Source organism: Mya arenaria, chromosome 14 (assembly GCF_026914265.1).
Source record: "Mya arenaria isolate MELC-2E11 chromosome 14, ASM2691426v1".
Lineage (NCBI taxonomy): Eukaryota > Metazoa > Mollusca > Bivalvia > Myida > Myidae > Mya > Mya arenaria.
Window position 1 is genome coordinate 36,038,337 of NC_069135.1, and position 24,775 is coordinate 36,063,111.

General features: G+C 35.1%; 2 protein-coding genes across 2 annotated transcripts in view; one reads left to right on the forward strand and one right to left on the reverse strand.

The window, feature by feature from the left end:
* The window catches only part of LOC128216885 (coadhesin-like), a gene marked incomplete in the record, with an annotated part of 33,033 nt that extends 19,331 nt beyond the window's left edge, over positions 1-13,702 (forward strand). Inside the window, 1 exon segment of the mRNA XM_052923585.1 lies at positions 12,808-13,702.
* Positions 13,703-19,868: 6,166 nt separating this feature from the next.
* LOC128216772 (uncharacterized) lies at positions 19,869-23,475 on the reverse strand. Its single transcript, XM_052923435.1, has 4 exons — positions 22,968-23,475; positions 22,001-22,109; positions 21,025-21,197; positions 19,869-20,122 (listed from the first exon to the last, which is right to left on the reverse strand). The coding sequence occupies exons 1-4, from the start codon at positions 23,365-23,367 to the stop codon at positions 20,031-20,033; spliced, it is 774 nt and encodes a 257-aa protein (XP_052779395.1). The 5' UTR covers positions 23,368-23,475; the 3' UTR covers positions 19,869-20,030.
* Between the last annotated feature and the right edge of the window lie 1,300 nt (positions 23,476-24,775).

A 24,775-nucleotide genomic window follows, 5' to 3' on the forward strand; every position in this document is an offset into this window, starting at 1 on the left:
CAGTCACAATTATCACTGAACACTTGTTACAGTTACAACTATCACTGACACATGTTACAGTACACTATCACTGAACACATGTTGCAGTCAACTATCACTGAACATGTTACAGTCACAACTATCACTAAACACATGTTACAGTTACCACTATATCTGAACGCATGTTACAGACACAACTATCACTGAACACAAGTTATAGTCACTACTAGCACTGAACGCATGTTGCAGTCACAACTATCACTGAACACATGTTACAGTTACAACTATCACTGAACAGATGTTACAGTTACAACTATCACTGAACACATGTTATAGTTACAACTATCACTGAACACATGTTATAGTCACAACTATCACTGAACACATGTTACAGTTACAACTATCACTGAACACTTGTTACAGTTACAACTATCACTGAACACAAGTTACAGTTACAACTATCACTGAACACTTGTTACAGTTACAACTATCACTGAACACATGTTACAGTTACAACTATCACTGAACACAAGTTATAGTTACAACTATCACTGAACACATGTTATAGTTACAACTATCACTGAACACAAGTTATAGTTACAACTATCACTGAACACATGTTACAGTTACAACTATCACTGAACACATGTTACAGTTACAACTATCACTGAACGCATGTTATAGTTACAACTATCACTGAACACATGTTACAGTTACAACTATCACTGAACACTTGTTACAGTTACAACTATCACTGAACACATGTTACAGTTACCACTATCACTGAACACTTGTTATAGTTACAACTATCACTGAACACATGTTACAGTTACCACTATCACTGAACACTTGTTACAGTTACAACTATCACTGAACAGATGTTACAGTTACAACTATCACTGAACACATGTTACAGTTACAACTATCACTGAACACATGTTACAGTTACAACTATCACTGAACGCATGTTACAGTTACCACTATCACTGAACACAGGTTACAGTTACCACTATCACTTAGTACATGTTACAGTTACAACTATCACTGAACACATGTTATAGTTACAACTATCACTTAGTACATGTTACAGTTACAACTATCACTGAACACATGTTACAGTTACAACTATCACTGAACGCATGTTACAGTTACCACTATCACTGAACACAGGTTACAGTTACAACTATCACTTAGTACATGTTACAGTTACAACTATCACTGAACACATGTTATAGTTACAACTATCACTGAACACATGTTATAGTTACAACTATCACTGAACATATGTTGCAGTTACAACTATCACTGAACACATGTTATAGTTACAACTATCACTGAACACATGTTATAGTTACAACTATCACTTAGTACATGTTACAGTTACAACTATCACTGAACACATGTTACAGTTACAACTATCACTGAACACATGTTACAGTTACAACTATCACTGGACATTTGTTACAGTTACAACTATCACTGAACACATGTTACAGTTACAACTATCACTGAACACATGTTACAGTTACAACTATCACTGAACACATGTTACAGTTACAACTATCACTAAACACATGTTGCAGTCACAACTATCACTGAACACAATTGACAGTCACAACTATCACTGAACGCATGTTGCAGTTACAACTATCACTGAACACATGTTACAGTTACCACTATCACTGAACACATGTTACTGTTACAACTATCACTGAACACATGTTACAGTTACCACTATCACTGAACACATGTTACAGTTACAACTATCACTGAACACATGTTACAGTTACAACTATCAATGAACACTTGTTACAGTTACAACTATCACTAAACACCTGTTACAGTCACAACTATCACTGAACACTTGTTACAGTCACAACTATCACTGTACACATGTTACAGTTACAACTATCACTGAACACTTGTTACAGTCACAACTATCACTGAACGCATGTTGCAGTCACAACTATCTCTGAACACATGTTACAGTTACCACTATCACTGAACACATGTTGCAGTCACAACTATCACTGAAAACATGTTGCAGTCACAATTATCACTGAACGCATGTTGCAGTTACAACTATCACTGAACGCATGTTGCAGTCACAACTATCACTGAACACATGATACAGTCACAACTATCACTAAACACATGTTACAGTGACAACTATCACTAAACACATGTTGCAGTCACAACTATCACTGAACACAATTGACAGTCACAACTATCACTGAACGCATGTTGCAGTTACAACTATCACTGAACACATGTTACAGTTACCACTATCACTGAACACATGTTACTGTTACAACTATCACTGAACACATGTTACAGTCACAACTATCACTGAACACATGTTACAGTTACAACTATCACTGAACGCATGTTACAGTCACAACTATCACTGAACGCATGTTACAGTCACAACAATCACTGAACGCATGTTACAGTTACAACTATCACTGAACACAGGTTACAGTTACAACTATCACTGAACCCATGTTACAGTTACAACTATCACTGAACACATGTTACAGTCACAACTATCACTGAACACTTGTTACAGTTACAACTATCACTGAACACATGTTACAGTAACAACTATCACTGAACACATGTTGCAGTCACAACTATCACTGAACACATGTTACAGTCACAACTATCACTAAACACATGTTACAGTTACCACTATATCTGAACGCATGTTACAGACACAACTATCACTGAACACAAGTTATAGTCACTACTAGCACTGAACGCATGTTGCAGTCACAACTATCACTGAACACATGTTACAGTTACAACTATCACTGAACACATGCTACAGTTACTACTATCACTGAACACATGTTACAGTTACAACTATCACTGAACACATGTTACAGTTACAACTATCACTGAACACATGTTACAGTTACAACTATCACTGAACACTTGTTACAGTTACAACTATCACTGAACACTTGTTACAGTTACAACTATCACTGAACACTTGTTACAGTTACAACTATCACTGAACACATGTTACAGTTACCACTATCACTGAACACATGTTACAGTTACCACTATCACTGAACACATGTTACAGTTACAACTATCACTGAACACTTGTTACAGTTACAACTATCACTGAACACTTGTTACAGTTACAACTATCACTGAACACATGTTACAGTTACAACTATCACTGAACACATGTTACAGTTACAACTATCACTGAACACTTGTTACAGTTACAACTATCACTGAACACATGTTACAGTTACAACTATCACTGAACACTTGTTACAGTTACAACTATCACTGAACACATGTTACAGTTACAACTATCACTGAACACATGTTACAGTTACAACTATCACTGAACACATGTTACAGTTACAACTATCACTGAACACATGTTACAGTTACTACTATCACTGAACACAAGTTACAGTTACCACTATCACTGAACACATGTTACAGTTACAACTATCACTGAACACATGTTATAGTTACAACTATCACTGAGCACATGTTACAGTTACATCTATCACTGAACACATGTTACAGTTACAACTATCACTGAACACTTGTTACAGTTACAACTATCACTGAGCACATGTTACAGTTACAACTATCACTGAACACTTGTTACAGTTACAACTATCACTGAACACTTGTTACAGTTACAACTATCACTGAACACATGTTACAGTTACAACTATCACTGAACACTTGTTACAGTTACAACTATCACTGAACACATGTTACAGTTACAACTATCACTGAACACTTGTTACAGTTACAACTATCACTGAACACTTGTTACAGTTACAACTATCACTGAACACTTGTTACAGTTACAACTATCACTGAACACATGTTACAGTTACAACTATCACTGAACACATGTTACAGTTACTACTATCACTGAACACAAGTTACAGTTACAACTATCACTGAACACATGTTACAGTTACAACTATCACTGAACACATGTTACAGTTACAACTATCACTGAACACATGTTACAGTCACAACTATCACTGAACACATGTTACAGTTACAACTATCACTGAACACATGTTACAGTTACAACTATCACTGAACACATGTTACAGTCACAACTATCACTGAACACATGTTACAGTCACAACTATCACTGAACACATGTTACAGTTACAACTATCACTGAACACATGTTACAGTTACAACTATCACTGAACACATGTTACAGTTACAACTATCACTGAACACATGTTACAGTCACAACTATCACTGAACACATGTTACAGTTACAACTATCAATGAACACTTGTTATAGTTACAACTATCACTGAGCACATGTTACAGTTACATCTATCACTGAACACATGTTACAGTTACAACTATCACTGACCACATGTTACAGTCACAACTATCACTGAACACATGTTACAGTTACAACTATCACTGACCACATGTTACAGTCACAACTATCACTGAACAGATGTTACAGTTACAACTATCACTGAACACATGTTACAGTTACAACTATCACTGAACATATGTTACAGTCACAACTATCACTGAACAGATGTTACAGTTACAACTATCACTGAACACATGTTACAGTTACAACTATCACTGAGCACATGTTACAGTTACAACTATCACTGAACACATGTTACAGTTACAACTATCACTGAACACATGTTACAGTTACAACTATCACTGAACACATGTTACAGTTACAACTATCACTGAACACATGTTACAGTTACAACTATCACTGAACACATGTTACAGTTACAACTATCACTGAACACAGGTTACAGTTACAACTATCACTGAACACAGGTTACAGTTACAACTATCACTGAACACAGGTTACAGTTACAACTATCACTGAACAGATGTTACAGTTACAACTATCACTGAACACAAGTAACAGTTACAACTATCACTGAACACTTGTTACAGTTACAACTATCACTGAACACATGTTACAGTTACAACTATCACTGAACAGATGTTACAGTTACAACTATCACTGAACACATGTTACAGTTACAACTATCACTGAACACAAGTTACAGTCACTACTATCACTGAACACTTGTTACAGTTACAACTATCACTGAACACATGTTACAGTTACCACTATCACTGAACAGATGTTACAGTTACAACTATCACTGAACACATGTTACAGTTACAACTTTATGTTACAGTTACCACTATCACTGAACACATGTTACAGTTACAACTATCACTGAACACATGTTACAGTTACAACTATCACTGAACACATGTTACAGTTACAACTATCACTGAACACATGTTACAGTTACAACTTTCACTGAACACATGTTACAGTTACAACTATCACTGAACACATGTTACAGTTACAACTATCACTGAACACTTGTTACAGTTACAACTATCACTGAACGCTTGTTACAGTTACAACAATCACTGAACACATGTTACAGTTACAACTATCACTGAACACTTGTTACAGTTACCACTATCACTGAACACATGTTACAGTTACAACTATCACTGAACACATGCTACAGTTACAACTATCACTGAACACTTGTTACAGTTACAACTATCACTGAACACATGTTACAGTTACAACTATCACTGAACGCATGTTATAGTCACAACTATCACTGAACGCATGTTACAGTTACCACTATCACTGAACGCATGTTACAGTTACAAATATCACTGAACACATGTTACAGTTACAACTATCACTGAACACATGTTACAATTACAACTATCACTGAACAGTTGCTGTAATCAATTTATCTTAGAAATTTAAATATACGTAAAACACTTCAATTAATTGTTACTATTATTTAAAATTCTACGAACTAATGAATTTGTGATTTGCCGGTGTTGTTGTCGATGTAGAAATTGCCGAGCTATTCCGAATTCTCTTACATATCACCTAACACATCATTTATACTGTTTCAACTTTCCTTTTTATTCCCTAGGATGGTCCGTGTGGAACAGCATTACGGCCTGCGACTGCCCGTCGTACAAGAAAGATGGACGTCATTTTTACGAAAGAGTGTGTTCGAACCCATCACCTACGTACGGGGATTTGGGATGTTGGGGAGGTGTGTCAGGGAGCAAGTCTTTTCAACCCCAAAACTTTTTAACCCCTTTGTCAATTCAACCGAGTGAAATGCATGCATTATCAAATTTGATTTCTAACATTACAAACACTTTTTTACAATATATTTCATAAAAAGTGAAATGCTTAATTACGGGTATTTATGATTTTCTATACTACTGAATTGAAATGTCCAACCAGGTAGTTGTTGAAAAGTCTTCAATTTTAAGCCAATTATAATTTTGAAAGTAGGGGTTGAAAATACTTCAACATAAGACTGGAAAAGTCCAGGTATGTGGTTGAAAAGTCTTAAAACTACTGGTTGAACAGTCTATGGGTTGAAAAGCCTTTTTATAAGGTATTGAAAAGTATTGGGGTGACTATGTGAGTGTGTGCTTATTCCCCCGTCTGTAGGTTCCTGTATGTGGGTCGATAGTGGTACGTTCGTGTGTAGTACTTTCATCCGGAGAAGTGATATCTGAGACTTTTTCATATTTTGTCCAATCCCTGTGACCGTGGTGCCGAAATCGGGTGGAGACACAGAAACACCGTCTTAAATAAACCAGTCTTTGTGATACTCTTATTCAATATCCATAGATAGATAGTTTATTCACTATAAGCTTAAAGCCCATGGGCATAACATATTTTAAACGATAATATAGAGAATAGAACATTTCCGGTATGCACAATGATAATACTTTTCTTACAATTTTCATCAATTTCTATATCGGACACATATATTTTCAAAACGATTAACAATTGAATGTGAGATGATGCAATCCAATACAATTTTCAACGGAATATATATATATTATTTTCAACAATAAAACTACAAGTGAAAATGTTAATTTGGTTGAATAATGATTTATAGAAGCCTTACCTTATTCGAGGAATTTTTAAGGTATCCATATCATATCAGATATATCTTTACATGTTACATTTGGAGAAAAGTGTTAATTATAGTATGTATTTTCTCGTATTTTAAAACTTTTAAATTATATAGCACGATAATTTGCGTATAGTATTTATGTTATTCGTTGAAAGAAGTTCAGTGAATTTCATAATATTTGGGCGACGCCAGTAATATCGACGTATGTATGATTTCCGTAATTCATGATATAAAGGACATTCTAAGGGAAAATGAAATTCGTCCTCCAGAGTGTTACAAAGTTGACATTTTCTTTCATTTCTTGGGGTTATGTGTGGTTTATGCCATCGTCTCATTTCTATTTCGAGTCTATGGGAAGATAACCTAAGCCTTGCTAGAGCGTTCCTGTGATGTTTGTTCTGGATATTGTCTAGGTATAATTGGAAATTAAAGTTTGAGAATAATACATAGGAGGAAGCTCTCGAAGAGTCTCTCAACTCTTCATTCCATTTTTGCATAAATATATCTCTCGCTCTTTGTTTGAAGATATATAAAAAGTAATTAATGTTTCCGACACCTTGATTTAGCCACACGTCGTTAAACCCCATTGATTCTAACATAAATTTGACTTTATATGCCCAATTGAATTGACCGATATTGTCTTGTATATCTGATATCATTGAATTGTATAAAAGTTTTACGTATTTTCTGTCATTCGACATTGTCAATCTTAACCAGTATCTGATGATAGACGTCATTCGATAAACATAGAGAGGGGTTCTTCCTAATTCTCCATAAATAAAGTTGTTTTGTGTTGATAATTTTATTTTAAGTTTTTAAAGAAATGAAGATGTATTTTTTCTAGTGAATCTTCTTTTAGGAATCCCCATACTTCTGACCCATAGTTGAGTATAGGTAATATAAGTTTGTCGAACAATGAAACGATGTGGCTTAATTGGATGTAAGTAAATTTAGATAAATATTTATTTAAAAATAGCGTTAAGGGCTTGGCCCCCAAGTGCTTCAAATGTTTTATTAAATGAACCGCCGGTAGAGAATGTGATTCCTAAATACGTGAATTTGTTAACAATCTCAATTTCACAATCTCCGTAAAAGAATTTGATATTATTTCGTAATCTTCCGCCTTTTCGGAATACCATGACCTTAGTTTTATTGACATTACAACCAGTTTCCAGGTTTGACAGTAATTTCTGAGAATATTTAGTCCGTTTTGCAGTTCTACTTCTGATTTGCAAATACCACTATATCGTCTGCGTAAAGCAGTAACAAGAGTTTTAATGTGTTTAAATTGATCCCCTGAAAACCTTTGAGTATAAATTCTTCCTCTAAATCATTAATGTACATGGAAAATATAAAAGGGGATAAACAGCCCCCTTGTCTTGTACCAAGTGAGGAGACAAATGCCTCACTTACTTCATTTTTTTAACTTTATGCTTGATTTAACATTACTATAAAGCCAGTATATTGTTTTCATCATATTTCCACGTATTCCGTATCTAATAAGTTTGTAGAAGATGTAACCTCTCACCAAAAGGTCAAAGGCCTTTGTAAAATCTACGTAGCAGACATACAGTTTCTTATTTTGGTTAAAAATATGTTCAATGACACCATTTAGGACATAGATATTGTCCACTGTTTCCATATTTTTCCTAAATCCTGCTTGCGCTTCAGTATAAATGGAATAATTTTCGGTCCATGTATTTAATCGATTACTTATTATTCTTTAAAGTATCCCTAAAGTACTTCGTAAGGTAATTCCCCTGTAATTTTCTGGGAGGTTTTGATCCCCCTTCTTAAATAATGGTATAATATAGCCTTCCGTCCATTGATTAGGGAAGTAGCCTTGTTTCAATATATTATTAAATAGTGCACTGAAATAATTCGATAAGTAGGGAAAACCATATTTAAGAAATTCATTTAATATAAGAACGGGTCCTCCCGAGCGCCCGTTACTTTATTGAGAACATGCTTGTTTGATTTCATCATTAGAGATTTCAATATCTAACTCTGAGAACATTATTTGCAATTCCCCATTTAGAAATCTGTTATTGAAATATTCTGTATCTTATCCTCTTGATTGAATTCTGTTTGTGATTTGACAGTCTTTTAACATGTTCCAATACATTTTTGCATTTTTATATCTAGCATGCAGTAGCTTCTCGGTGACGCGTTTGTCGAGTTGATAACGTTTCGACCGCAGAAGTGTTTTATATTCGGTTCTAGTTTTAGTCATAACTGACAAATCGTCGTTTCTGTATTTATTAAGTTTTTTGAAAAAATCTTTGCATTTATCCTCGCATTCATTATCGAACCATTTATTTGTTTTGTTACTAGAAGGCCTGCTGCGATGACATGTCTTTTTCTTAAAAAGAGGGTCACATATGTTACCAAACTCTGCGTAAAAAGTATTTAAGTTTTCTTCTAAGCTTTCAGGATTAGTTGCTCTTAACAGGTTAGTTGTCAATGTATCTTATTTTAATGTGAACGCTTTATTTCCCAGAGCAGATTGGAAATTTTCAATTTTGTCATTGTCCCATCTATACAGATAATCTATGTTTCGGTTTACACTATTTACCTCCCTTTCATTTACAGTGTCACGATGGTTTGTATTTAGCCCTTTTCGTAATGAAAATGATATTGCACCATACATACACATGTATAACAAACATCAATTTTGAATGATAAACCTTTAACTTACTAAATAATGCATTTATAAAAAATATTACTTACCGATAACAATATTGTAACCGTGTATTTAATAGAAAAAGGCGCAAAAATATTAAATGATTGGTGAATGATAAAAGATTTACTGTGGACTGCTTTTGTCTCATAAGGTAGAAATATTGTGTTTTATGGTCATTTCTTTCAAATTATACTCGGTATCCTTCATTAGAACCATTGTTTTCGACATTTTTTTTTTGGAATATTAAAACAATATTATTAATTGTGGTAAATCATATTTGGGAGTAATAGTGCATCTTTATATGTTTTTAAAAAATGTTATGGTTGGTCCAAATTTCTTTTGTATATTCGGAATACGCCCTCAAGCAACGCCATATCTTGGAGCCGCTATGAAAAACTATTTCTACTATTTCTCTGTTGGTAAAAAGCCATAAACAGCCCACGTTTAATTGTTATATGATATCCGACAATAAACAAATATTGACTTGATATAACATCCTCCGATATCTTTTTTTCAGGTATGAGTTTTGAATTAAGACAAACCAAGCAAGAAAACTGCAAATGTGATGGTATGTGTTTTCAGTTTGCATCCAGAAAAAAATATTGTAACATATCATCTTGCTAGATATTGTAGTATTATACATATTGTGGTGTGAGGTTGTGGTTAAGATGCATATTTGACCGTTGTTTGAACAAAGCTTAAGTGGCAGAAATGTCGAACCTGGATTTAGTAGCCACCTGTCTTAGGCAGCCACTTTGACCGTCATGTCGTTCCCAAGGATGGCCACTTAATACAGGTTTGACTGTTTGTTCATTAAAAACAATATTGACTTTATCGACATTACAGTCCCCAGGGTATCATGCATGGTAGATAAACATGTTACATGTTTTGCGATCCTTCGACCCCCAACGTCATAGCTAGTAACGGTCTCTTGTCATGTATATTAATTTAATGTATAAATATAATAAACATGAAAATGAAGTCTGATAATATCGGAGTAGCGATTATATCCCAAAGCAATATTTAATTTTAAACAATGTATAGAAGAAGACAGATTGATGTCTAATAAAAGAAGCGATCTATAATTGATCTTATACGTCTATATGCACGCGAGTTTAGCTCTATACTATTGTGTTGAAGAGTTTGGTATTCAAGGCCAGTGTTCATAAAACATCTTCAGTCATTTCTTAAGTCGACTTTTTAACATTTTTTAGTCAAATTAAAAGAAATGTTCAAGGTTGTTTGTTTTTAAAGAATGTATATTAAATAAAATCAATGAAGATAAACTACATTAATTGTATTAAGTTATTATATCATGACATAATTAATTTAGGATTGTGCCTTTGATATACAAGTATATCAATGTCTTTGATAGACAAGAAAGATATACAATATCTTTAGATGTGTTGTTTACCTCATTATATCATACTGATATATCATAAATGGTAATCCTGATATCAGTTAAAATATTTAGTGATATTGGTGCGTTGTATTCAATATATATCATACTGATATATCAGAAATGGTAATCCTGATATCAGTTAAAATATTTAGTGATATTGGTGCGTTGTATTCAATATATATCATACTGATATTCCGGAGTTCAATTAAAAGAATTGCGGTTTTCTGGAAAATGGCGGTGTTAAACACCCTCATTTATTATAATTTCTGTATTCTGTTTTTTGTTAACACAGTTATTCAAACCACACCGACGACGACAACGACAACAACAACAGAGCCACCAGCTTTACCGGTAAGAATGAGTACTTAAATGTAAATGGTAGATTCTCAACTATGCAGTTTATGTGGGTTTGAAAAACGAAACTATTAAGTTTAAAACAACAACACAAACCTCTATTTGTGTAAGCTTACTTAAGATACATATATCCTTTTTGTGTTTGAAAGATAACCTAATTTTACGAAGCAAGAGTTTAACAGGATTAAGAACCAATAACAGCATTCGGAACTCCTCGGCCATTTTCCATCGATAACAACCTCGAATAATGTACATGGGCGGTTTACAATGTCAAAAATCTTTACAGTTTTTCTTGCTGCAAGTAGTTCGCGTAATAATTTCAATTTAGCAGTAATTGTTTTTTACTACGCTCGTGTGAATCTTAATTAATAATGCAATTATACACTTCATTTACAATCAATTTAAACTTAGATGTAGATACGCCAAAACACTACATTTAGTTATTCATAGTTTTTAAATATTTGACGAACTACTTTTTCTGATGTACCGGAATTCATCAAAATTTGTTTTTGATAGAAAATGGCCGAGGTAATCCAAATGCCAATATCATTTGCATTCAAACAATAGGCCAACATGTTGGTTTGAGACCATCCCAACGGCGATAGTTGCTTTTATATTAAGTAAGTTGTTTGATATTTTGTAACCCGGATAACATTTGTCGAATGGATTGTTTAGTAAAGCAAAAAAAAAAAACATTAATAATTTTCCAAAATACATCCATTTCGATGCAAACAGAATTTCATCATAATTCTGGTGAATTGTTCCTTGCAAAATTTGGCCCAACTCCTGCTAATGATGAATTTACGCACTTGAAAATATTACCCCTCAAAACAAAATGAAACATAACGTATATGCCTAGCCTGATTCATAGTTATGTTTAGAAATTCGTATTTTGCAACTGCAGATCTGGGCACTGTTTCAATAAGATATTGTAGTCGTCAACTTAACGAGATTACGAGCGCTCGAGAAGACTGGTAAAGTTTCGGTCAATATCAGTAGGATAAATGTTAACGCCAAATACGGGCTTTCGCCTGAATTGTACGGCCTTTTACGGCCTTTAGCTTAACTATCTTCATTGAAACGGTGCCCTGCACTTTTGTCGGATTCGAAATTGTTCAGAACAAATCCATAACCATCCATACACTTTCCATGATAATTCTAAATTCGTGTTCTGAAATACTAGTAGTATTACTTTTTTCTCGTTGCCAGTGCTGTTGCGAGCTGTATCCCGATGAGGATTATGAAGACGATGGCTTCTTGCTTGGTCGCCGAAGACGTTCAGCGGACTACGATTATTGTACCGAAGGCCCAGAATGCTGTCCGGTGTACTATTATTATTATTAGTAGGCTAGTCAATTTAACCTTAACATAACCGGAACCTCAAACAGATTTTCTTCACAAGATCTGAGCACTCCCTCGTGCTGCTATTAAAGTGACTTAAGTAATTCTGAAAAAAGTCCTCAACCCAGCAGGCAAGTACGGGAAAACGAAAACAAATAGGAACGGAGAGAAGCCTTTTAAATTAAGCACTATAAATTGAAGTTATGGAGTTTTTTTTAAATGTCATTCATTTGTTTAAATGGTTAATATACTGCGCAATTGTCATTTAACAAATATTTTTTACTGAAAACAAACAAAACTAGACAGAATTTATCAGTTAATGCTTTGAGTTGAATGCATGACCTAAACGATAGTCAATAGTTTTAAAATTAACAAACACGGGCCTTGATTAATAATATGCCTGTTATGGGCGTACCGCCCCTGTAAACACCGCAAATTTTGAGTAGTGTTCTAAATGCGGATCATCGGTAAACTAAAATTGTAAGCGAGTATTAAATGTCTGCAGTTTGAAATGCCGGGTGAGGACTTTTTACAGCTTTAAGACAAATTTAAATTATAGCGCAATATACACAAAAAGTTTGTGAAGGATTGTGTTTGACCACGGAATACTATATTGACTAGCTTATATGGTGAATACAAATAAAACTCACCATTATTTACTGTCATTGTTTGTTGTTAGTGCTGTCCTACTCGATATCAAAGTGGGTAGGAATTGCTGCAAGTTCTGTTATTTCTGGAAGGTATTTTGGCGCACGACCGAGCTATTGCAAGTTTAACTCTTTAATTTTGTTATGGACACAAATACTCAATTATGTAAATTTGTAATTGTATTTTAGGTATGAAAAAATGTTTATGTAGATTACTTGTTTATACTAGATACCTTAGTGTAAATAAAAATTGACTCGAAAATGTCACCATTGTCAAAAAATACACCTGCAATAAATTTGTTAAAATAGACTCTTCCAATTTGTGGTCTGTCTGTGTTGCACCATTGTCAAAAAAATACACCTGAAATAAAATTGATAAAATGGACTCTACCAATTTGTGGTCTGTCCGTGTTGCACCATTGTCAAAAAAATACACCTGAAATAAACTTAATAAAGTAGACTCTTCCAATTTGTGGTCTGTCTGTGTTGCACCATTGCCAAAAAATACACTTGAAATAAACTTATTAAAATAGACTCTTCCAATTTGTGGTCTGTCTGTGTTGCACCATTGCCAAAAAATACACTTGAAATAAACTTAATAAAATAGACTCTTCCAATTTGTGGTCTGTCTGTGTTACACCATTGCCAAAAAATACACTTGAAATAAACTTAATAAAATAGACTCTTCCAATTTGTGGTCTGTCTGTGTTGCACCATTGCTAAAAAATACACTTGAAATAAACTTAATAAAATAATCTCTTCCAATTTGTGGTCTGTCAGTGTTGCACCATTGTCAAAAAAAAATACACCTGAAATAAAATTGATAAAATGGACTATACCAATTTGTGGTCTGTCTGTGTTGCGCCATTATCAAAAAATACACCTGAAATAAACTTGATAAAATGGACTCTACCAATTTGTGGTCTGTCTGTGTTGCACCATTGTCCAAACAAAACTACACATGAAATAAACTTGATAAAATGGACTCTACCAATTTGTGGTCTGTCTGTGTTGCCATTGTCAAAAATACACCTAAAATAAATATGACAAAATAGACTCTTCTAATATGTGGTATATCTGTGTTGTTTGTACGATAACAGGGGTTCAACGTATTTTGTGTTTGCCGAAACTTAAGTGAGGGTATGTTGGAATCGGAACAAAATGGCGGTTTTCACAAAGCTTGCACGTGTTGCCTCTGGGTAGGCGTGTTTACATTGTGAGAAAAGTATATATAACTTACTTACCAGGTCAAAATATTCTCCCAAAACACCATTTATTTTCGAAATCCGCCATTTTGTTCCACATCAAGCATTTCCTTTTAAATTACTTGAGTTTTGGCAAACAAAAACACGTTGGACCCACTGGTTGTGCGCGTTTTGTTTTTCAGTATATGTTGGACCTTAGTCAAACAGGGTCTTCGTTAAAAAGTTGGCTACTGGTCCTGTCCCTGTAGATTTAGTTGTTTTATCAATTAATGCCACAACTGCAGCTCGGTAACCTGATCTCAGACAGAAACAAGGGCTGACAGTAAGACTCGACTTTTACGCCGCTTTGTGTACGATTTATATAACTCACTATCATGCGTGAAACAAATTATCAACATCTCAACAAAGGGCAAGAACCTGTGTTAGTAATCAACATATTGATAAATAAATTGCAAAACGGTTTTAGATATTCGACCAAAATTTCAAACATGGCGAAACAATTCAACCAAACAAAGTAAAAAAACGGATCCATATAGTTATTCAATCAGAGTAATGTAACTTGGTTATCTCATGTACCTGATCATTAAGGTCATGTGATCTGTAAATTGCATACACGATTTTTAAGAAATGACCAAATGTCCGTACTTGAAGAAAAACGTTTACCAAACTTTCATAGTCAATCAGGGGCTACACTCTTTTAGTCATAAAGAGTTGTCCAACTTACTTTTTATTGAAGGCCCTGAACACTTGTTATAGCCAATTGAATGAACGTTTCTTGATACGGCTTGCTGTAAAACTTAAAATGACAGCGACGCCGGTGTGAGAAGAATAGCACTATTAAGTTATTTTTCGAAAAGTCGAGCATCAGCATACAAGTTACAGCTCAAATGCTATTTCATTGTATTTTAGGCATTCAGACAGTTATTTTGTTATTTAGTTTATACTGATATCATGATATTTAGCTCGATTGTGACACAAGCTGATAGCTTAGAGAATCACGCTCGAATCCGTTTCCTGGGCAGAAACCAGTACTGGTGTCAATTTTGGGAGATCATGAAAAAGTACACCATGGTTTGTATGGAACCCACAACCTCTTGAATGAGAGGCGTGCATCTTTACCAATAGACCATTCTCATCCTGGTGGGGATCAAACCCAAATCCTCTTGGGTGAAAGGCGAACACCTTTACCACTAGACAACTCTCATCTGCTTTTATTGATAAGCCGAACTCTATGAACGATCGCTGTTTATGCATTATGCACCCCCCCCCCCCCTCTGAGCGCCATGTTGTCAGGATTATTTGGACAATTGAATGAAATATGCATGGACCGAAATGACAGCTGATTTGCCATTGCCATTAGATGCCTTTGAGGCAGTTTTAAGATTATTATCATTCAAAGTGTGAGGATACTAGGTACGGTTTTAATCATGTTCAGATGATGACTTATATTTGCAGATAAAAATGTATCTTCTTTTTTTAGCAGCTGTTAATGATGATTATGAGTTATGACCTTCAGTTGACCTTTGACTTTATGACCTCATAATCCATGGGGGTCATCAACTGGTCACTCCCAACCTAAATGGCAAGTTTGAAGGCCATGGGTGCATGCATTGTCCTGTTATCACACAGACAAGCTTTTTTGCGTTCAATGTCACTGTGACCTTAGCCTTTCACCTGATGACCCCTAAAATCAAAAGGGGTCATATACTGGTAAAACCCAATCCCCAAATCAACTTTGAGGGCCATGGGTGCAAACATGGTCAAGTTATCACTCATTCAAACTTTTCGCATTCAAGGTCACTATAACCTTGACCTTTAACCCGATGACTCTTTAAATCAATTGGGATCAGCTACTGGTCATGCCCAGCCTCTATGTCAAGTTTGATGATCATCGGTCCAGGCATTGTTGAGATATCACTCAGAGAAGCTTTGACAACCTTTTACCATCAAAGGTCACTGTGACATTGACCTTTGAACCATAAAATCAATAAAGGTTGTCTACTGGTCAAGCCCAACCTTCATGTCAAGTGTGATGACCATCCGTCCAGGAATTGTTGAATTATCATTCAGACAAGCTTTGGTCTACCGACGGACCGACCGACATGTGCAAAGCAATATACCTTCTTCTTCGAAGGGGGGCATAATTAAAGTGTGAACTGTTTAAACGGAACAAACTTTGTTCTATAAGATTCGTGTTAACGCTTGAAAAATTACTGAATAAAGCACAAGATGTCCACTAACTTGTCCGCACTCTTATCTCAAACATATCTCGACATCTCGGACAAGTTCGAGAGTTAGCCAGATCGCTACTTATTCTTTTTTATAACCCTTGCTAATATTTGAACAAAATTGTCCGGTCTCTTGCAAGAGTAGTTCGTATACAAGTACATACCTTAACAAACACTGAAAGTTTATGGGTGTACTATCTTTGACAATTCCAGATCGCTTCGGCAACCACTATGTATTTTCACGATTAACTTTGTCCGCTGAATACCGTAGCTTATGCGTTCACTGGCACACTATGGCTAGACAATCTTGACATCAGTTTCATATATATATTTGGTTATATAGGAATGGCCCGGACATATGGACGGACAACGAAAAATCTACATCATTATCGCACTAAATCTTGGGATAAGGTCGACGACAAAAGTGGCCTCATTTTATGATACAGAAGGTTTCAAAATCGAATAGTTCCTATCACTCTTCATTAGTCAACTCATTTATAATGTTTATATCAACAGTAACTCGGACAAGGTTGATAACAAGCAAGATTGATTCAGTCTCCTTGAGTAATGGCGGGGCCTGCTTCATTTTTTTTTCATGAAATGCACAGAGATTCTAATTATGTACAAATAATTTCAAAATACTACGTATGTTGGAAGCGGCATTTGTGAATATATTTAACGACAGAAATCTTAAAATCTTATATTTCCAAACTTCTGGAGGCACTCATTTTCCATTTCTAGTAAAATATTACAATACTAGTCCACGAACAATCCTTTCCATTACTAGTAAACTTTCGTTGTTGTCAATCAAACAAACATGTTAAAGATATAATTTATTCAAATAACAGTTCAAAGCATAATCATAGACATTGTATAGGCAAAATAAAACATTCATTTAGCTACATTTAAAAATCAAACAATTATGCACAGCACTAAGATAGATAACAAATATGTACATAGCAGCCATGGAAATATTTTTCCATGGCTGAATCCGCATCAGCAATTAATTACATGTATGATTTGCTAAAAAAAGACAAAAAACTTGATTTGTTAACATTATTGATAGTGATTAACAATCGGATGACATGAAATGATATCCATATCAAAAAGAATGATATCAGGGGGTAGTCAGGTAAAAAAAAAAACCTTGACAATAAGTGTCAGCCCGAAATACTTGACAGAAAGTGTCAGCCCGAAATACTTGACAGTAAGTGTCAGCCCGAAACACAGGACAATAATGCCAGCCTGAAACACAGGACAATAATGCCAGCCTGAAACACTGGACAATAATGTCAGCCTGAAACACTGGACAATAATGCCAGCCTGAAACACTGGACAATAAGTGCCAGCCCGAAACACAGGACAATAATGCCAGCCTGAAACACTGGACAATAATGTCAGCCTGAAACACTGGACAATAAGTGCCAGCCCGAAACACAGGACAATAATGCCAGCCTGAAACACTGGACAATAATGTCAGCCTGAAACACTGGACAATAATGCCAGCCTGAAACACTGGACAATAATGTCAGCCTGAAACACTGGACAATAATGCCAGCCTGAAACACTGGACAATAATGCCAGCCTGTAACACTGGACAATAATGCCAGCCTGAAACACTGGACAATAATGCCAGCCTGAAACACTGGACAATAATGCCAGCCTGAAACACTGGACAATAAGTGCCAGCCTGAAACACTGGACAATAATGTCAGCCTGAAACACTGGACAATAATGCCAGCCTGAAACACTGGACAATAAGTGCCAGCCTGAAACACTCGACTATTAGTGTAAGCCCGAAACACTCAAAAATTAGTGTCAGCCCAAAACACTCGAAAATTAGTGTCAGCTCGAAATACTTGACAATAAGTTACTTTACGGCTACTTTATTGCTGACTATTTGAAACCCTTTGTGGGGGCTCCTCCAATTTCGAGCAATTTTTCAGCTACTTTCAAACCAATTGAAATAGATCTGTGTTATTCAAAATAATCTTTATACATACATGATCTATTTACTTCAATTTTAAAAAAGTCAAACTTGTACAAACAGCTAATGATTGTATAACTCTGTTGTTTAAAAGCTTATAATACTGACACAGATAAAATTGCACAGTTAAGCTACAAAAACACCAAAAGCACTATAACATTTCAGCATAAAATACATGTAAAAGCAAAAGCTGGTTGTTGTATTAATATGTACATGATAATACTGATTAACAAAATAGCATATATTAAAAATTATGTAATTTCCCTTGTATATAAACAAAATATTTACATATCAATGGCCCTCCATGGGAGGTTATGAGTGCAATGACCAAACTAGGAGATTCAGTTCAAATTTTGTTCTTGTACGGTGGATCACATTTGTAAGTAGATTGTTTTCGGTGAACAACTAAAAATGTCTTATTGCAACACAAATACTGAATACAGCACAGTTATCGCCCTTTGTAAGCACAACACTATATAACATTTCAGCTACTTCCTTTGACATTCAAGGTCAGACATTTAATCTTTTATATGATTCAGCAGAATTATTTTCCTTCTGATATAAGTCACTGTAGTCTGACTAGTCTGAAACTGTAATCTTACACTGAAGTCTGGCATTGTAGTCGGACATTGTTGTCTGACACTTTAGTCTGGCATTGTAGTCTGACATTATAATCTCACCCTGTAGTCTGACATTGTAGTCTGACATTATAATCTCACACTGTAGTCTTGCATTGTAGTCTGACATTATAATCTCACACTGTAGTCTGACACTGTAGTCTGGCATTATAATCTCACACTGTAGTCTGACACTTTAGTCTGGCATTGTTGTCTGACACTTTAGTCTGGCATTGTAGTCTGAAATTATAATCTCACACTGTAGTCTGACACTTTAGTCTGGCATTGTAGTCTGACATTAAATCTCACACTGTAGTCTGACATTGTTGTCTGACACAGTAGTATGACAATGTTGTCTGACACTTTAGTCTGGCATTGTAGTCTGACATTATAATCTCACACTGTAGTCTGGCATTGTAGTCTGACATTATAATCTCACACTGTAGTCTGACATTGTAGTACGACACTTTAGTCTGGCATTATAATCTCACACTGTAGTCTGACATTGTAATCTCTCACTGTAGTCTGACATTATAATCTCACACTGTAGTCTGACACTGTATTCTCTCACAGTAGTCTGCCCCGAGAAATGCAAGAGCTCTTACATGGATGTGAGGAAACGCTCTACAAACGCCTCTAGGTTGGTCTTCACAATTCCTCCAGTTCTGCAAGGTTCACCATCACCCTTCAGGGCTGAAATCAAGTAGAAGATTCAGACTAATGTTTAAACAAAATAAAGTAGAACAAATTACTAAAGCAGAGTTCAATGTTTACAAGGATGTTCAGTGTTAATACAATTTAAAGCTGCATTCAACCATATAAGATGATTCACAATAGAACAGATCTCAATTATTTGGAAAAGTACCAAAAAAACTCATTTTTCTGCTAACACTTTCAGCCATAAAAACGGAGTATTCTCACAATTGTCTGACAGCAACACCTTGTTTAACAAGTTTCCAAGCCACACACTAAATTTAAAGCTGATACACAACATTGGTACACAATTTTTGGTAACAATATCTTAAGCCTATATAACAAACTGCACAAATTGCATACTGTGCATCTTTTGAGGCTCAAATCTATGATCACTGACCATACAGACACACACACACACACACACACACACTACCATGGTAAAATAAAACTTAGCTAGGTCAAAAGTGGGACAGTTTACATGCTGCTATAAGTGGAACACTCACTCACGGTTCATTGAAGATGCACTCTTACTCCCAAATCTGATGTACCACAATGAAAACAATTGTTTTAATTTATCAAAAAGGATTAATAAATATGGAAAACAATGGTTCTTATAAATAATACTGTGTTTAATTTGAAAGAAAGGTGCAGAAAAAAACGGTATTTTATTATTTTATGAGACGATAGTTGATTACTGTAAATCTGAAAGGACTCACCAGTCATTTAATATTTGTGCGTATTCAGCTTCCAAACAACAGACACAATTCGGTTATCAGTAATTAATATTTTCCATAAATGCATTATTTAAAGTAAGTAGTTCAAGGTTTGTCATTCAAAATTTATGTTTGTCATACATTTGTATGTATTGATTTTAAGTATGAGTGTCACTTTAAACTTACAGTTCAGAATATAAATCACTAGTGGTATTCCCGGGTATTTATTGGGCAGTTCAGCTGTTCTTCTCCGGCATTTAAGCAATTCAGCGTACTGATCTACTGAAGTTATACCGACGTCTTCAATCACCCGTACGATATCTCGGTACTCTTGACATTGCAATAAAGACTCCTTCTCCCTGAAAATATTCATATTTATTATTTAAACACTTGTTAAAATACATGACGCAATTTTAGAAGACATTTTTTTGAATCATATAAATTTCAGTCTTCTCTTTACTTTTTTTAATCATCAAAGCTGCACAGATTTATCAATATTTACTATTTTAGTGTTTTTTTTCTTTGTATGAGCCATTTTTTGCATCTGGAAACCAGTGATATAAGATAGCTGAAAAAAGATCTCAGTTTATCATATTTACGTTCAAAAATTGATGTTTTATGGCTAAAAGTGTTAATCACGCTTTAAGAAAAACGAAATTTTCTGCAGTTTACCATACAACTTGGATCTGTTCTTTTTTGAGTTATCAAATATGATTGTATTTAAGACATTGATGCCAAAATCAGCCGATTCTAAGACAAATATTTTAAAAAGTGTCAAAACTGACAATCTGAGAGTGCAGTTTTAATGGGATAAATAACAATGCTCAAAAGTTTTTCTCAGTTTACCAACAGGTTAAAGCAATACTTATATTTATGTGAAAAACATAACTTAAGTTCTAGGCCTTGATAAACACATGCATATTTTAACAGGTATCATGTTTACCCGAACTTAGTATCATGTGAATATCTTGAACAGCTGTCAAGGTCAATAATAAAGTTCTTGCATGGCAATGCTAATACACCAACGTTGTCAGCCTATAACAATGCCTCTTCCTTATTCTTTGAAAACAAAACAGACCGGCTGCAAGGTCTCTATATAAACCAAAGGAGTGGGGCACCTTATACTAGTATTTCAGAGCAATACAAATACTTCACTACTCACTGCTGTGTATTCCTGATAGTGCTCAGTTGGCTGGACAGCAGGTGGAGCTGCCATGTACTCCTCCGTGAATACAGCCGGTCCATGTCCTCCAGTAGGTCCTCAAAGTTATCTGAAAATATTATTGCACATAATCTATAAGAGGGCCATTATTTAAATGAGACTAAGAAAAAGTAGTTTTGCATTATAAAAAAGCTTTAGATTTGAGCTCAAAAGGCTCACTATATCTTGACAGCCATTACAACATTCAGACATGGCATGCAAGTCATTTTATCATTGAAACTTAAGGGGTCTACTCTTCTCTAATTCAAGTTTGAAGTGAAGGCCATTGTATTATTAAGCTTTAAAGTGAGGACCATTTTACCATTCAGACATGACATGATCATGATGACCATTATATTATTCAGACATTCTTTATTCATTTTTCATCACATTAGGGTCATTATTTTCCATTATTTCATTGGAACTTGGTTTAAAGGCAGCTTGAAATAAGGGTCATTATTTTCATTCAATCTTAAAACTTGGAGGACTCTGTTTTCCTGCTTGACTCAACATTTGTGAGGTTCAAAGTAATTTATTCAGTGACTGACTGTATAGCTGTTTGCTCGGACTGGTGTTCCTGACGTGATCTCGACAAATCTTGCGGACTTGTGTTCCCGACGTGATCTCGACAAATCTTGCGCTTGCACCAATGTACTCTAGTTATTCAGATATGTCATAAGTAAGGCTCAGTATGGGAAAGCTCCCCCCCCCCATCAATTAAAGGGCAATTACTCTTGTTACAGGCGAATCTTGAGCATGCACTAGTGCACAATGGTAAAACAAATTTGACATAATTTGTTTTCCTTTCTGTCCAGTAATTATATAGGAATAGCTTTGAACAAACAGACAATGCCAAATCTACCGGTATAGACTTCCATCATAACTGGTTTAGCAAGGGATAATAAATAATTACATTAACATATTTTACCTATTGGGATGTCTGCAAGGATTGGTGTCTCAAGAAGCACAATCTTCTGTACCACAGGGTAATCAATCGTCCTGGCACTAGTGATACGTCTGTGTGTGTGCCAATAAAAGCTGTCTGAATCTGATGACAGGGAACTAGCTTCCCTCTTTCGCTGCATATGAGACTGCCCATCAAGTTTTGCATACTTCAGCTTGTGCTTTCCACCTCCCAGGCCTGATATTTGACTTGAATTAGAATGACAACTGCTTTCTGAATCACTCCTGTACAAGCGTTTGCCACCTTCTTTTATAAAAGAGCTCTGCAGAGCTTGTAATCTTCTGTTCACGGTTTTGTTTTGTTTTTGACAAAGTTGATCTTGCTGTCTTCTCCATTCAATTTCACTTAAATCTTTCCTGTACATTTTTTCTTTATCTGACCAATGCCTTCTTCTTACAGATACTTTTGAACTAGAAGATCGACAGGAATCTGATTCACTTTTGGACCTTTCTGATCTGTGATTTGCTGAAAATGACCTAGAAGTTCGTCTTTGTTTCCAATCTTTGTATTTTTTAAAGGTTTGGTATCTATTCCATCTGCTTTGATGCTTGATGAATCTAGGACCATCTGCGTTTACTTCATCATTCATGTTTGCAGTTCTTTTATAACCAAGTGTGGTTTCATTGTTGACTGCCGGTTGACCAGAAACATATCTCCTCTTGGCTCTTCTCCTTACATCATCTGTGTCTTGTGTGGTAGTTGAAAAACTTTTGGTAGAACTACAGCTGCTGCTTCTGTACATAGTTTTCCTTTTTCTAGTCAAAGACTTCCTTGTTCTACTTTCTGATTTACAGTCCGACAAGTTGGAAGTGCTTGCTGTGGAGGAGGATAAAGATGATATTGAAGATGAAGATTCTGACCCACTGTCATCATCTGATGATGATGATGTTGATGACGAGTCAGATGTATCAGATGAGTTAGAAGAAGCCAGAGTGATGTTGTTGGAATGTTGGTTGATGTCTGTGTCAACATTTTCAGGTTCATCTTCAGATATTGCAAGCTTTTCGCTACTTGCTTCTGTTAATGTTTCACTGCTTTTTTCATCTTCAATTTCATTGGAATGAATGGCCTCGAAACTGATAACAGGGTAGTTTTTCAATTTCGGTTTTGAAGTTTTCTTTTTCCTATCTAAAATTAAGTTGTTTGCTTTCTTCATGTTCTCGTTTAACCAGTCAGAAGTGTACTTCAGTTTTTCAACTTTTTCATTATTTTTATCATGCTGAGCATCAATTTGGACAGAGGTTTTATGATTTTGTACCTTTTTTTCATTCCACTTCAAATGCTGTACTATAGCCCTTTTTAACAGACTGGTTTGCTGTTTTCTTTTCATTTCAATTAAGTCCTCATTTAAAGCATTTGTCAAAACTTTTCTTCTCTGGAATAGTTGTGAAGATGATTTCAGCTGGTCTTCATCTGTATCTGGTTCTTTACTCACACATTCTTGCAGATGATTATCAGCACTATCAGATGTTTCATGTTCTTCAAATATTGGGCTGTCTTGTTCTGTCCATTTACTGTGCAAGTACTGTTCAAAAGCTACTGTATCTAATTTAATGGTTGATCTGTCCTTAAGAAGTCTCTTTGGAGATGGATATTTAATTGGCGCAATACTTTCATCCGTTGAATCATCAATAGCATTTTCAGCGTATGCTGAAAAGAGCTGTTGCAAAGAATGTTCTTGATATTGTTTTTTAATGGTTTCACAATTTTTATTTGTTTCCAAATCTATATTTCTTAAGCTAAATCTGTCTGTTAAATGATCCTTTTCTGTA